Below are 12,765 nucleotides of genomic sequence, written 5' to 3' on the forward strand. Positions count from 1 at the left end.
GAACACAAAAGATATACTGAAACCTTTTAAATATTTCATAACACTGCCTTTGCATGTTTATAATTTTGCCACAAAAGTATTTGCCCGACGCATTTACATTATCTGTGTGATCCCCCTTGTTCCTCTATGAGGGGGCAGCCATATTTGTGCAGCAGCAGTCCATTAGAATTAGAAACTATAACTGACAGGCTGAGAAGGTACAGTCAGGTGGGCAAAATAGGTTTAGGAACTTAATGCAACTATCACTTACAAAAGCAAATCAAAAGCAATTTTTTGAGTCAGTATCACTCAAATACAAATGCCAGTCTGGTTCAGGTGGGGGCACAAAGGCTGATGTAGGGGGTGGTCTGGTTGGAAAGGACAGTAGTTTAATTCCAACTGTGTTATCAGTATGGCTGTGCCTTTTATATATTAATTTAGCACTTCATTTCCTGACCTTCATGAGGAATTAAATAATTTACTGCTGCGCAGCCATATTCTGATACATTGTTGTTGGACCCAGCTATATGTGGGCAATATTGGACTAACTTGATTATTTGGCCCTAGGGCCAAAATAATCAGTCATGATCCAATGAAAAAATCAAACCTGTCCGAACGAGATCTGCCCAATTTTAGGCCAGATATCGGTCAGGGGGGCACGTTGGAGGTGCCCATACATGAGCAGATAAGTTGCTGAGTTGGTCCAAAGGACCAGAATCGTCAGCTGAAATCTGCCTGTGATGGCCACCTTAAGGCTGATGTCCCACTGAGAGATTTAGTCGCCTGTGATAGATCACTACTTCCGCAGGCGACTAATCTCTTTCCACTGGCAAGAATACAATAAGGGAAGTGATGCATAGACCTTTCCGCCAACTATTTGTATTGTTGCCGGTTAAAAGGCATTTTGGAGAGACTAGTCGCCCCCTGTAGCAGAGATCTATTGCGGGCGACCAGCGCCGGATTTCAAATTCTGCCGCCCCTAGGCCGCCTCCCCCTGCGCATGCGCGATCAAATTCCCCCCCCCCCCCGTGCCGCGTCGCAAGAGCGCATGCGCAGGAATTTAACTCCCATACGGAGCAGTGGGGAGAAATCCCCATTGCTCCGTATGGGAGCAAAACGTCAAAATTTCGTTGCGGCGGGCCTCGCCACAAAACCGGGCCTGCGGGCGACTAAATCTCTGCATTGGACATCAGCCTTAGGTTGCTAATTAAGGTATATACAGATTATAGTCTGCACATTCCCTACAAGACTGACAGACACAGCTTGGAAACTGATCTGGCTTAAAACAAACACAACTCCGTTACCTTCATTCCAAATCTGGCAAATACTCTGCTAAAAAAACACTCCCAAATAGACTGGTGCAGTTGCTGTTGTTTCACAGCAAAATGGGCTCTAGCACTCACAAGCCTGTCACGGCACAACTGAGAGGGGACGACTGAAATAACCAACAAGTGTTTGCAAACCCTTCAACAGGTTCTGATGTTTGGGAACAAACTTTTTACTTCTTATTGGATTGGGAACAGCAATTTGATCCTATTACATTTTAGGTGCAAGTTATTCATTTTGTGTGAATGCCTAAATATATATTTATGTTACAAACGAACCCATCAACAGCTCCAATTCATGCTTATAATATTCATAAATGGCATGGCTATTTAGAAAAAAGGACAGGAATAAAATAATAACCCTATAAACCCTATTCTTTGTACACGTTTTGTAATTTTCATTTTGCAGTATGCCAAAAAAAAGAAAGGGAAACCACAAAGACAGGCACGCAAGATACGACATAAGAGAGAGGAATGTGATAAATATTAAGTATTTTAGCAGCTATTCAATTGCTAGGGTATTATTTACCCTAGTAACCAGACAATGATTTGAATGAGAGATGGGAATATGAATAGGATATAGAAAGATAAGTAATACAAAGAAACACTATGGGGCCAATTCATTAAAACACGAGTTCGAAATGGGAAAAATTCGGATTGGATACGATAATTTCTGAAGATCGCAAATATCACGAAAATGCACGATAATATAGTATTAGCAATCCGAAAGTCACTAAATTTTCGCACCAAGCGATTGTAAACAGCGGCAGAACCTTTCCGAATTTTTCGCGCAAGCATACAAAAAAGTCGCACGGGCGTACGAAGAAGTCGTGCAAGCGTGAAAAAAATTGGCAAAAATACGCTCCGAGCATTCGTGTTTTAATAAATCTCCCCCTATGAACAAAATTGTAGCTTTATAGAACAATAGATTTTGGCTGCTGGGGTCAGCGACCCCCATTTGAAAGCTGGAAAGAGTCAGAAAAGGAAGGCAAGTAATTAAAAAACTGTACAAAATAAATAATGAAAACCAAATACATTTTACAACATACTAAAAGTTAAATCGCTAACTTTTTTTCCTGGAATAGATTCAGATTTCAAGGACAGTCCCTGCCTATATAGAGTAAGGATGCCAAAAGACTTGCCCTGCTCTAATGTTTATGTCAAATATAAATATCTATGAAAATATGTATAAGTTGTGGGGTACACTGACAGGCCAATGCGCGTTTGTACGTGTGTCAGATCAGTGTCGGACTGGGAACCCAGGGGCCCACCAGAAAACCTTAGACCCTAGGCCTGCTTTTCAAACTATTTTTCCTCCTTTCCTCACTCAACCTGTTTATTCTCCTAGTCTCTATTATTTACATGCTAGCATCTATTCTTCCATCTATTTCTCCTTTTTTTTCTTATTCAGAAAAAGTGGGAATGACCATGAAACAGGCCAAATGGTTAGGAGCAGGAGGGCCCACTGACACCTGGGCCCACCGGGAGTTTTCCTGGTATCCTGGTGGGCCAGTCCAGCACTGTGTCAGATTGTCAGTGAGCCTGGCCACATTCCTGGGGAACCCCCTTAGCTCCTGTGGGATAACTGTGCCCAGGCCCTGGGGGAACGGGGGCTTTGTAAGGACGGGTGAGGGGATGATGGGTGGCCGCCAATGTTTGTGCTAGTTGCAGTTCTGCACATGATCTAAACTGAGGGGCCCAAAGAACACATTGAGCTGCCCGGGCCCGTGTGTAGGTGCCGGAGGGCCGCCCCACCCGACTCTTCAACATGTGACTCGGGCGCCTACAAAGAAAGTATGGCCCCAACACTTGTACAACTACAAATGGAAATTCCACTTATAAACAGTATTACATTACATTAACATTTATTTATAAAGCGCCAACATATTCCGCAGCGCTGTACAATAAGTGGGTTACATACATTGGACATACAGAGTAACATATAAAGCAATCAATAACCGATACAAGAGGTGAAGAGAGCCCTGCCCAAAAGAGCTTACAATCTACAAGTAATACTCCCTTTCTCCAAGTCAAACCCCACCCATGAACCCCAAGGCCCGGTCCAGCAGATTTATAAGCAAGAAGTTGAGCACATAAGATACATGTACGCATTTTAAATCCATAATAAGTCAAAAGACATTTTGCACAAACATTTGCACCTACTGTACAATTTCAGGGCTGGCGATGGAGGAGTGTGCAAGTGACGTCAGCCAACTCCATGGAGAAGGTACCCGTGTGACGTCACTCCCCAATCAGCTCGCAGGGGCGGGGCCTTGCCGGGGTATTAGATCGCCTCAGTCACGTAGCTCTGCACCAGATCCAGTGCGCCGCTCTACTCTTAGCGCCTAGCATCACCCGAATTCACGGTAAGCGGGGTCCGGACTGGTGGGGAGTGATAATCAGTATGGTGTGCGGGGCAGTGATGGCTCTGCTCTGGGCTTGGTGCCTGCCATCGCTAGGGCTGGGGGAGACTTCAGGTGCTTTATTGGAGGGGATGTTGCGGGCTAGGGGAGCTGAGCATTGGGAGTAGCGCAGTATCGCGGTGTGTGACCTTGAGGCAAACGGGGCGTTGTTCTTGTGTCCTACTCACCGGAGCAACAGCATCAATCGCATTAATACTGTAGCCGCCATCTTCCTGCGCCTCACACTGTCAGCAGCTTCATAGAAATGTTTATAATTCCACTTGCCGGTACCACCGGGTCGGAACGCGATTTTTCTTTTCGTTTTTATTATTTTTGTATTTATTTTGGGTTACTGAGGTGTGTATGTAAAGAAATCCTTTGGCCCTGGTGTAGAAATTCGGTGCAGATGGGCCCCAATATATTAGGGCCCACCATATCCCCATTGCTTATTCTATATCCCCCATTGCTTATTCTATATCCCCCATTGCTTATTCTATATCCCCATTGCTTATTCTATATCCCCATTGCTTATTCTATATCCCCATTGGTTATTAGTCCCTTCATTCCGCCTGCATCTTACTTTCCTTATTATTACACTCCTCATCCCATGCAGCTGGCGCTTTGCTGACCCCTCACTTGCAATTCTGTTTTCGTTGGGCAATATTTCCAATTAATATTTCATCTTTTGGTATTGGGACCTGTGAAACTCCATTGTGAGGATTTAATTCATAATAAGGTTTCTTCCCAGATATTGGGCCATAGTGATAGTATTTATTAATAGGTCTGCAGAATAAAAGATTAATGAGAAACTGCTTTTAATCCCCCCCCCCCCCCCACGCACACCTTGCCTTCATGTATCTCCCTGCCTTGCACCCAACATTCCTCCCCCCGCCCCATCAAATACACAGCCACCTCTTATGCAACACCCTGCAATGATCTGCCTGTTCTTTAGGGAAGGGTGGGTATGGCATCATAGGGACCCCATGGAATGAAAATGTTGGTACAGGTATCTGACCCATTATCCAGAAAGTTCAGAATTACGGAAAGGCCATCTTCCATAGACTCCATTTTGATCAAATAATTCACATTTTTAAAAATGATTCCCTTTTTTTCCCCCTGTAATAATAAAACAGTACCTTGTACTTGATCCCAACTAAGATAATTAATCCTTATTAGAGCCAAAACAATCCTATTTTATTTCATTACTGTTAAAATAACTTTATTAGCAGACTTAAGGTAGGAGATCCAAATTACAGACCCGTTATTCAGAAAACCCCAGGTCCTGAGCATTCTGGATAATGGGTCCCCATACCTGCAATATAATATGTCCTTCTTGCTTTATACAGTTGTCAGATATGTTTAGTATATTTATGTCAGTTGAGTTGCAGTTCGGAGACAGCAAGGGGCTGCTTATTATATTTCCATTATGATCACCAACACTGATTAAAAGATGCACTGTATAAAATCTAGGCTAAATCTATATCCCAGTAGGCTCTAAAAGCCACGGGCCCTATAAAAGTTCCGACTGAGGTTGCTGATGACATTCCAAGTAAACGAAGGGCTGCCTGCTGTGACATCCCTTAGCCATATATAGGAATAATTGTCCCACAAAAGATAATTTCCTTTGTGCTCGAAGGCTATTTATATCCTTCCCACAACATGTCAATTTTCCTAGGCAGAAGGGAAAGGACAAAGCAAGGTCAGAAGATGATGTAGCAAAACCAGAATCCTAGGCCTCCACCTTCTCTTTGCTGGGACCTGAATGTGGCCCCCATGTGTTTATACCTAGAATAGATGTGTTTTTGTGCTAATAAAAAGCTGACTTTTCCCTTCTGGTTGCTATGGGCAACTGGTATCTGATGTCAGAGCTGGGCCTGGGGGAATGACAAATGGGTTCATTGGTGCATCAGTAAACTGTACTGTACATGTAATCTAATCTGCCGCACGTATACCTGCCCCTCCTCGCTCACTTGCCAACTGCATTATTAACAGCAATATATACATATATCATGTAAGTGGGATACCCTGGGAGTCCTAACAATTGTAAGCATGGGGGTGTTATGGAAAATACAGACCTCCCACTTGCTAGATGCATGAGGTAATATGTAGAGCACAGTACCGTTAAGAGAATATATCTTAAAAAGCCTTTATTAAGTATCACATGGCTTTAGATCTCCATACAGTACAATGTTTCAGACCAGTGCTCTGCCCTTTGTCAAGGCTGAGGTCTTGTATCCTTAAGGGCTGTGTCTGTTATTCTTATGGGATCATTAGGTGCGTATTACTTGATCTGCTTTTTATTTTTTTCTCTTTGGGACAGAGATACCAAATTAGTAGTTTCTGTTTTACATTTGACATTTAAGAATACTGGGAGTTGAAGTCTACACCCATTAGGCTTTTTTGGCAAGTGGAACTTTGCTTCTGTAATTGCTTGAGGCAAAGGTTTGACCTTGATAGCAGTGTTCTTTTCTAAGAGCTTTATAGTTTTACTCTACCCTAATCTATCTACAGCTGTTAAAGCATACTAACCTTGAACAGCAGGGAAGGTGTCTGCACAATTTAATCGTAATTCTTTGTGTAAGATATAAATTAAAATATTTCCCTAGCACTTGTTTTGCTCTCTTTGGGAATAAATCACATTAAAGCCATGTTAACCTATCTCTTTCCATCAGAAAATGACTCACCAGTACCCAGCTCTCTCTGCTGAGCAGAAGAAGGAATTGGCAGACATCGCTCAAAAGATTGTGGCACCTGGGAAGGGCATCTTGGCTGCTGATGAATCCGTGGGTGAGTACATTTACATCACTGGTATCAATTTTTGCTTCAGATTCGCTTGTGCAGATTCAATTGGTTGGGCAATCATGGCATAATCCTTAGATACAGACGTAAGGGCCTCTGCTTTTTTACGATTGGTTGTGGCACTTTTGGTCACTTGACCTTAATTACTCAATATAGTGTTGTACTGGGCAGTGCTGCACAGCGACACCACTCTTGGCAAAGAATCTTTCTAGTATTTACTTGGAAAATACAGCTAACCAGACACACACAACTTGGATCTTGCCTGTTAGGGCCACAAAGGGAACTGCCAATGGGCTTCTGAAATTGAATTGGCAAAAGTACCCAAATGCATAAATAAATAAATAAGAAATACATTGGCCTTATTCAAGCCTGAAATTCATTCTCCCATACACTCAGACCTCTAAATACCAACCATCCAATTAAATATTGTTTGACTGAATACAGTGAACCTGCTGTCCACCTCCTGCTTCTGCTGTAGCCTCACCTGTGTGCTTGAAAAAGGTATCTGCAGACTAATTTCAGTACAAACAGACAATCTGCAGTCTACTGGAATAGCAGTATGGTTGTCAGTGGCAAGAGGTGCCCAGATTAGTACGGTTCAAATCTTCCAGTTGTCTTTGTCTGGAACCTTGACTGCAACACCAAACAACCTAATTTCGATTAAATTTCACCTAAATGCATCACATAACTGATTCCACTATATTCTGCCTGGTTGCATTCCTAAGCAATTAGAGTTGCATTTTATACCATTTGCGTTTTTGTCGCCCATGTGTAAGAAGCCTTATATGGACATCTGCTTTGTGGAAGGTACCACATTCTTTTCCTGTAATAACTTGCTAATATTCTGAACAACCTTTTAGGGAGCATGGCCAAACGACTAAGTGGAATTGGTGTGGATAATATCGAGGAGAACAGGAGACTGTACCGTCAGTTGCTCTTCAAGGGTGACGAGCGTATGCAGGAATGTATTGGTGGTGTCATCTTCTTCCATGAGACTATGTACCAACAGGGTGACTGCGGCACCAATTTTGTCAAGATGATAAAGGACAAAGGAATTGTTGTTGGGATTAAGGTGAGACCCTATCCATGTGTATTATATTATGTGTTCTGGCCAAGAAATCCCTATACTTGGATGGTTGCTTAGCTCCCTAATGCATTGTGCAAACTGACTTCATATCTGAATAAGACACAAGCTAGAAGTGTTTCAGAGGCTACTTGTGTTACCTTCCTGCTTTTGGCCAATTGGAGAAGTACAGCTTGCAAAGTCCTGGGGGATGGGGCATTGTACAAAAAAAAAATTCAAAGTGCCATGCGAGTTCTGGGTTGCTATAAGTACAACAGAGGCATGATATGACAGGGGCATTCACAGATTAACGGGTGAAGTAGAGGCTGCTGCATTTAGTTCTATTATTAGGCAGTGATAACTGAGATAAGAGCGGGCTCTCCATTTCCATGGAACTAACAGTGCCTTGAATATTCTAGATAACCAGAAAAGTCAGTTTTTGGATTTATCAGGAGAGCTTTTCTAATAACAATTGATTAAACGTCAATTACAGCTTGAATTTTTGATTTAGCATGGCTTTATTCCTGGCAGGTTGATAAAGGGGTGGTCCCTCTTGCTGGCACCAATGGAGAAACTACTACTCAGGGTAAGTTTAATTCCAGTTGCACACGAATTTAAGATGTCACATCCACTAAATAGCCTGCTCGTATAATTAAGCAGAGAAGATTCATATTTTTACCATGAAAGTCTCTTAAGCCCCCTATAACTATCATTCCAGGTTTGGATGGCTTGTCAGAACGCTGTGCACAGTACAAGAAGGATGGAGCTGATTTTGCCAAATGGCGTTCTGTGCTGAAGATCAGTGAGACCACTCCCTCTGCCCTTGCTATTCTGGAAAATGCTAATGTGCTTGCCCGCTATGCCAGTATCTGCCAGCAGGTAATGTATTGATGGCGGTGCTGTAGCTTTGTGCATCAACAGTTAATCTTGATCTGCACTCTAATTTGCTGTTTGAAAGTGTGTCTATAGAATCTATTTTTATTATGGTGTTGGTCTGATTGACAGACATACAAACTGAATAGTGAGAGGGAAAAATAAGTGTGTTAAAGCCAGACTTAAGAGGCAATACCTGGCTCTGACTGCATGGCCAAAATGACTGTTTGCAGCTTATTGATCCAAAATGAAGGCCTCCCTGATCAATATCTGATGCTGGAAAAAGCCATCAGGCCTTGGCTGCAGTCCCAACTTTTGTGTCTGAATAGGGCATCATGTTATCAAAATGATGAATACCTATAGCAGGTAGCAGACTTACCTTGCATGTATGGTCTTTAAAGCGGTTTCACATTTTAACTTAACTTTTAGCATGATGTAAAGATTATTATTCTAAGACTATTTGCAACTGGGCTTCATTTTCTATGTGGTTTTATAGTGTATAACTTTTTGTTCAGCAACTCTCCAGTTTGAAATTTCAGCAGATAACTGGTTGCTAGGGTTCGATTTACCTTAGCAGCTATTGAGAGTTTTTAATGAGAGATGAGAATATGAATAGGAGAGGGTCTGAATAAAAAAATAATTAGAAGAAGCAGAATCTAAATAGAGTAGGGTCTTAATGGAAAGATGAGTACTAAAAAGTAACAATAACAATAGTTTTTTGGCTTCTGGGGTCATTGACCCCCATTTGGAAGTTGGAAAGGGTCAGAAGAAGGCAAATTGAAACTATAAAAAATAATGAAGACCAGTTGAAAAGTTGCTTAGAATTGGTCATTTTGTAACATACTAAAAGTTAACAAGTCCATTTAGGCCTTGGTGTTGTCCATTCTTTCCTTACTGCTCTAATGTGCCAAATACAGAGAACTGGCCATTCTATAACATACTAAAAGTTAACTCAAAGGTAAAACGCCCCTTTAAAAAATATTATAGACACTGCACACTTTCTTAATCAATAACATTTGCAAACTTTCTTCCACTGTCGGTTACAAGTGGTTACTAAATAGTTTCCGCGTTCACAAAGCACATAGTAAATTTTTGAAATTTGACCTTTGCCTTTAAAATTGTTCTCATTCAAGATGTGTTCTCTCTGCAGAATGGCATTGTTCCAATTGTGGAGCCTGAAATCCTTCCTGATGGAGACCATGACCTGAAACGCTGCCAGTATGTAACTGAGAAGGTATGTAATTAGACTTGATATCTACAGGGTGAAACATCGCCACCTCCTGGTCACATTTAATGCTGTCCAGCTGGATGCAACAGGCTCACCTAGGCATTTCTATTACCCTTCACCCTGACTAAATATGGGACAATTCTGTAGCTGAAATCTGTCTTTTGCTAGGTGCTCGCTGCAGTGTACAAGGCTCTCAGTGATCATCATGTATATTTGGAAGGCACTTTATTGAAACCCAATATGGTAACTGCTGGCCACGCCTGCCCAACCAAATACACTGCAGAGGAGATTGCCATGGCAACTGTAACTGCTCTGCGTCGTACTGTGCCTCCTGCTGTGCCAGGTAAGGGAAATTGCTTTACATAACACTATTCCACTGCATGTGTGGAATGTTTGTGTAGCCCAGGTATATTGAGCGATACTATTAATGTGCTAGGTCAAATTTCTTTTCCCTTTTTATAGGGAAAAAATATAGGGAGAAAATTGCTCAGAGCACAGTAAATCTTGCCTTTTACCTTGAGCTTTCCTTTTTGTTATGGTCTATATGCTGTCTCAGGTTACCTGATCAGAAATAAGGCAGCTGTAACAGGAAAAACTGGGAGGAAAAGAGAGCTATGTCAATTCATTGGCATATATGTAGCCTTGGTTTGTGTCTGAGCACAGTTTAGAGTACGAGCAAGGGGGAGGCCATTAATACTTAAAATGGCAATTTTCTATTAAGAATTCAATATAATTTTTTTATAAAAATTGTTTGTATATATGGAGTATTTTGCACACTGGCTATTTTACTGCAATATATTTAGCAACCTACTATGTTCAGGTGTACTTTCCTTTTTCTTACATTTGTAAAATTTAATTTTGTAACAGCGCCATCTCCTGGTCAGTTTTCCAACTGTAAGTCAGGAAGACTGTTTAAGGGAAACAGAACTCAGAACATGTTTAAAGGGAGAATCGATCTGATGTGGCCATGCTCAGGAAAGACAGAGGTCACCTCAAATATCCCTTTCCTAAACAGAGCAGCACCAGAACAGTTATTCATTCTTCTGAACGTGTTCTTAACAGTGCAGTCTTAAAACTAACCAGCAGGTGACACTTGGGAAAAATGAATTATATTACCAGAACATATATTTCTTAATATCTTGTAATCTTCAAATGCAAACTTGCTTAGTGCAGTTCCAAGTGTATGTATGTGTATATATAATTTTTTTTCTTTTCAACCCAACCCTGGTGCAGGAGTTACTTTCCTATCTGGTGGACAAAGTGAAGAAGAGGCCACTATTAATCTGAATGCAATCAACAACTGCCCTCTTGCCAGACCTTGGGCTCTCACATTCTCTTATGGACGTGCCCTGCAGGCCTCTGCCCTCAGTGCCTGGCGTGGCAAGAAGGAAAATGAGGATGCAGCCACTAATGAGTTCTTGAAGCGAGCAGAGGTAAGATGGGGGGGGTCCAGTCACAGAAGAATATTTTTACATCTGCCGCTTTTTATTTAGTTTTTTAATAAAGTGAAAGTGAGTAGCTGTGTCCTATTTCCACCCAAATGTGGAGACTACAGCTTAATTGGTATATCTTTATTTCAGGCCAATGGTCTTGCAGCCCTCGGAAAGTATGAACAGAGCGGGGATGGATGTGGGGCAGCTGGACAGTCCCTGTATGTTGCAAACCATGCATACTGAGCTCTGCAGTCCACTGAGCACTCACCTACAGAACAGTTGTCCTCATCCTGCAAGCAGCCTCCACTTGGACATCCCCTGCAGCCAAAGCCTGGAATAGTCACAGCCATCTCCTACCCAGCTTATTCCCCTAACCTTATGTTGCTAATGTGATCTTGAAGTAATGGAGGTGAGGTTGTGAGTGAATGAATCAGGCTTCACCCACCTTTGCAGCATAATGTACCTGGTTGTAGTATATTTTCCTAACAAAACATTTATTTTTGTGAAAGATTTTGCTTTACAGCCATAATAAGAGGAGTGCAGATTGTTGGTAATCCTTCTAAATAGGTCAATAGTGTGTCCATTGTTGGACAGGAAATATTAACATGTGGTGCAGTTGGAGATAATTCTACGGTGGTATATATCCAGTTTTATTATTCTCGTGCACAAAAACAAGCTGCACCCAAATATCTACTGTTCATTCAATCCATGACACTGTTCTGTCTTGCACTTTGCGGTACTTCTATAGGTAGATAGTGTGAGAAGTGTTGCGCTTCCTATTCCACTAAAAGCAGGTCCTTCCCATGTTGTTAGGTCTTTGGCAAGTAAAATGAGATTAGAACTGAAAGGAGAGCTATTGGGAAGGGCAACTAATGAATGGCTGTGTATCTTGTGAAACTAGTGTGTTGTCTGTCTCTGTCTGAAACTGATGTACCAAATAGTATGAAAATAAATTATATATTGAAAAGAGGTCCCGGTCCTTATTGTGTGGATAAGTGTCTGACTCTAACATGGATAGCAGCAGTCAAATGTTTTTGACCAAATGTCAAAAGGTTGAAGGTGTTTTATATGACTACATTGTGTCATAACTGGTGACATACACAATATAATTTATTCTACACATGCCACAACTCTTAAGGGTTTTGGATCACTTTAAAGGTCTGCCACAGGTGTACGGCCCCCATGACACTTCTCCCCAGTGTATTTCAGGCTGAGTAGAAATGACTTCATTCTGGCTGGCACTCGTATGAATGGAAACAACATCATGTTGAGAGATGCACAATGATTTTGGGCCAAAAACTGTTGTTTACAGGTGGTTTCTGTTCATATCAATGACAGATGGCACAGCAGGGTTCTATGTATTGAGTGGTTCCCCACCAAAGAACTACTCTCTGGCATTGTCCTTGCCTGGTGTTTCAGTGTGGTAGCATGGATAAAGACTTGAAAATGAATAATGGAGTGGTTTCACTCCTGCATGCCAATGTGTTGAAACACACACACACACCACTGCACAAAAGAGCAGGAAAAATGCCTGTGGAAGACTGTGGAGCACCTGCTGATAAAGATTAGGAAAACTCATGGCATAGAAATGGGGCAGGGAGTGGAAGCAAGTGTTTACATCAAGGAGTCCATGCTGGTTGCCATGAGTTACTGAACATAGCCT

The 12,765-nt window shown here is 41.8% G+C and overlaps 1 protein-coding gene across 1 annotated transcript; it reads left to right on the forward strand.

Annotated features, from left to right (window-relative positions):
• The first annotated feature begins 3,629 nt into the window (after positions 1 to 3,629).
• Positions 3,630 to 12,069, forward strand: aldoc (aldolase, fructose-bisphosphate C). Its single transcript, NM_001001257.1, has 9 exons — positions 3,630 to 3,670; positions 6,379 to 6,493; positions 7,366 to 7,577; positions 8,100 to 8,154; positions 8,287 to 8,447; positions 9,592 to 9,675; positions 9,838 to 10,012; positions 10,903 to 11,102; positions 11,250 to 12,069. The coding sequence occupies exons 2-9, from the start codon at positions 6,382 to 6,384 to the stop codon at positions 11,343 to 11,345; spliced, it is 1,095 nt and encodes a 364-aa protein (NP_001001257.1). The 5' UTR covers positions 3,630 to 3,670; positions 6,379 to 6,381; the 3' UTR covers positions 11,346 to 12,069.
• The last annotated feature ends 696 nt before the right edge of the window (positions 12,070 to 12,765 follow it).

This window comes from Xenopus tropicalis, chromosome 2, assembly GCF_000004195.4.
Source record: "Xenopus tropicalis strain Nigerian chromosome 2, UCB_Xtro_10.0, whole genome shotgun sequence".
Taxonomy (NCBI): domain Eukaryota; kingdom Metazoa; phylum Chordata; class Amphibia; order Anura; family Pipidae; genus Xenopus; species Xenopus tropicalis.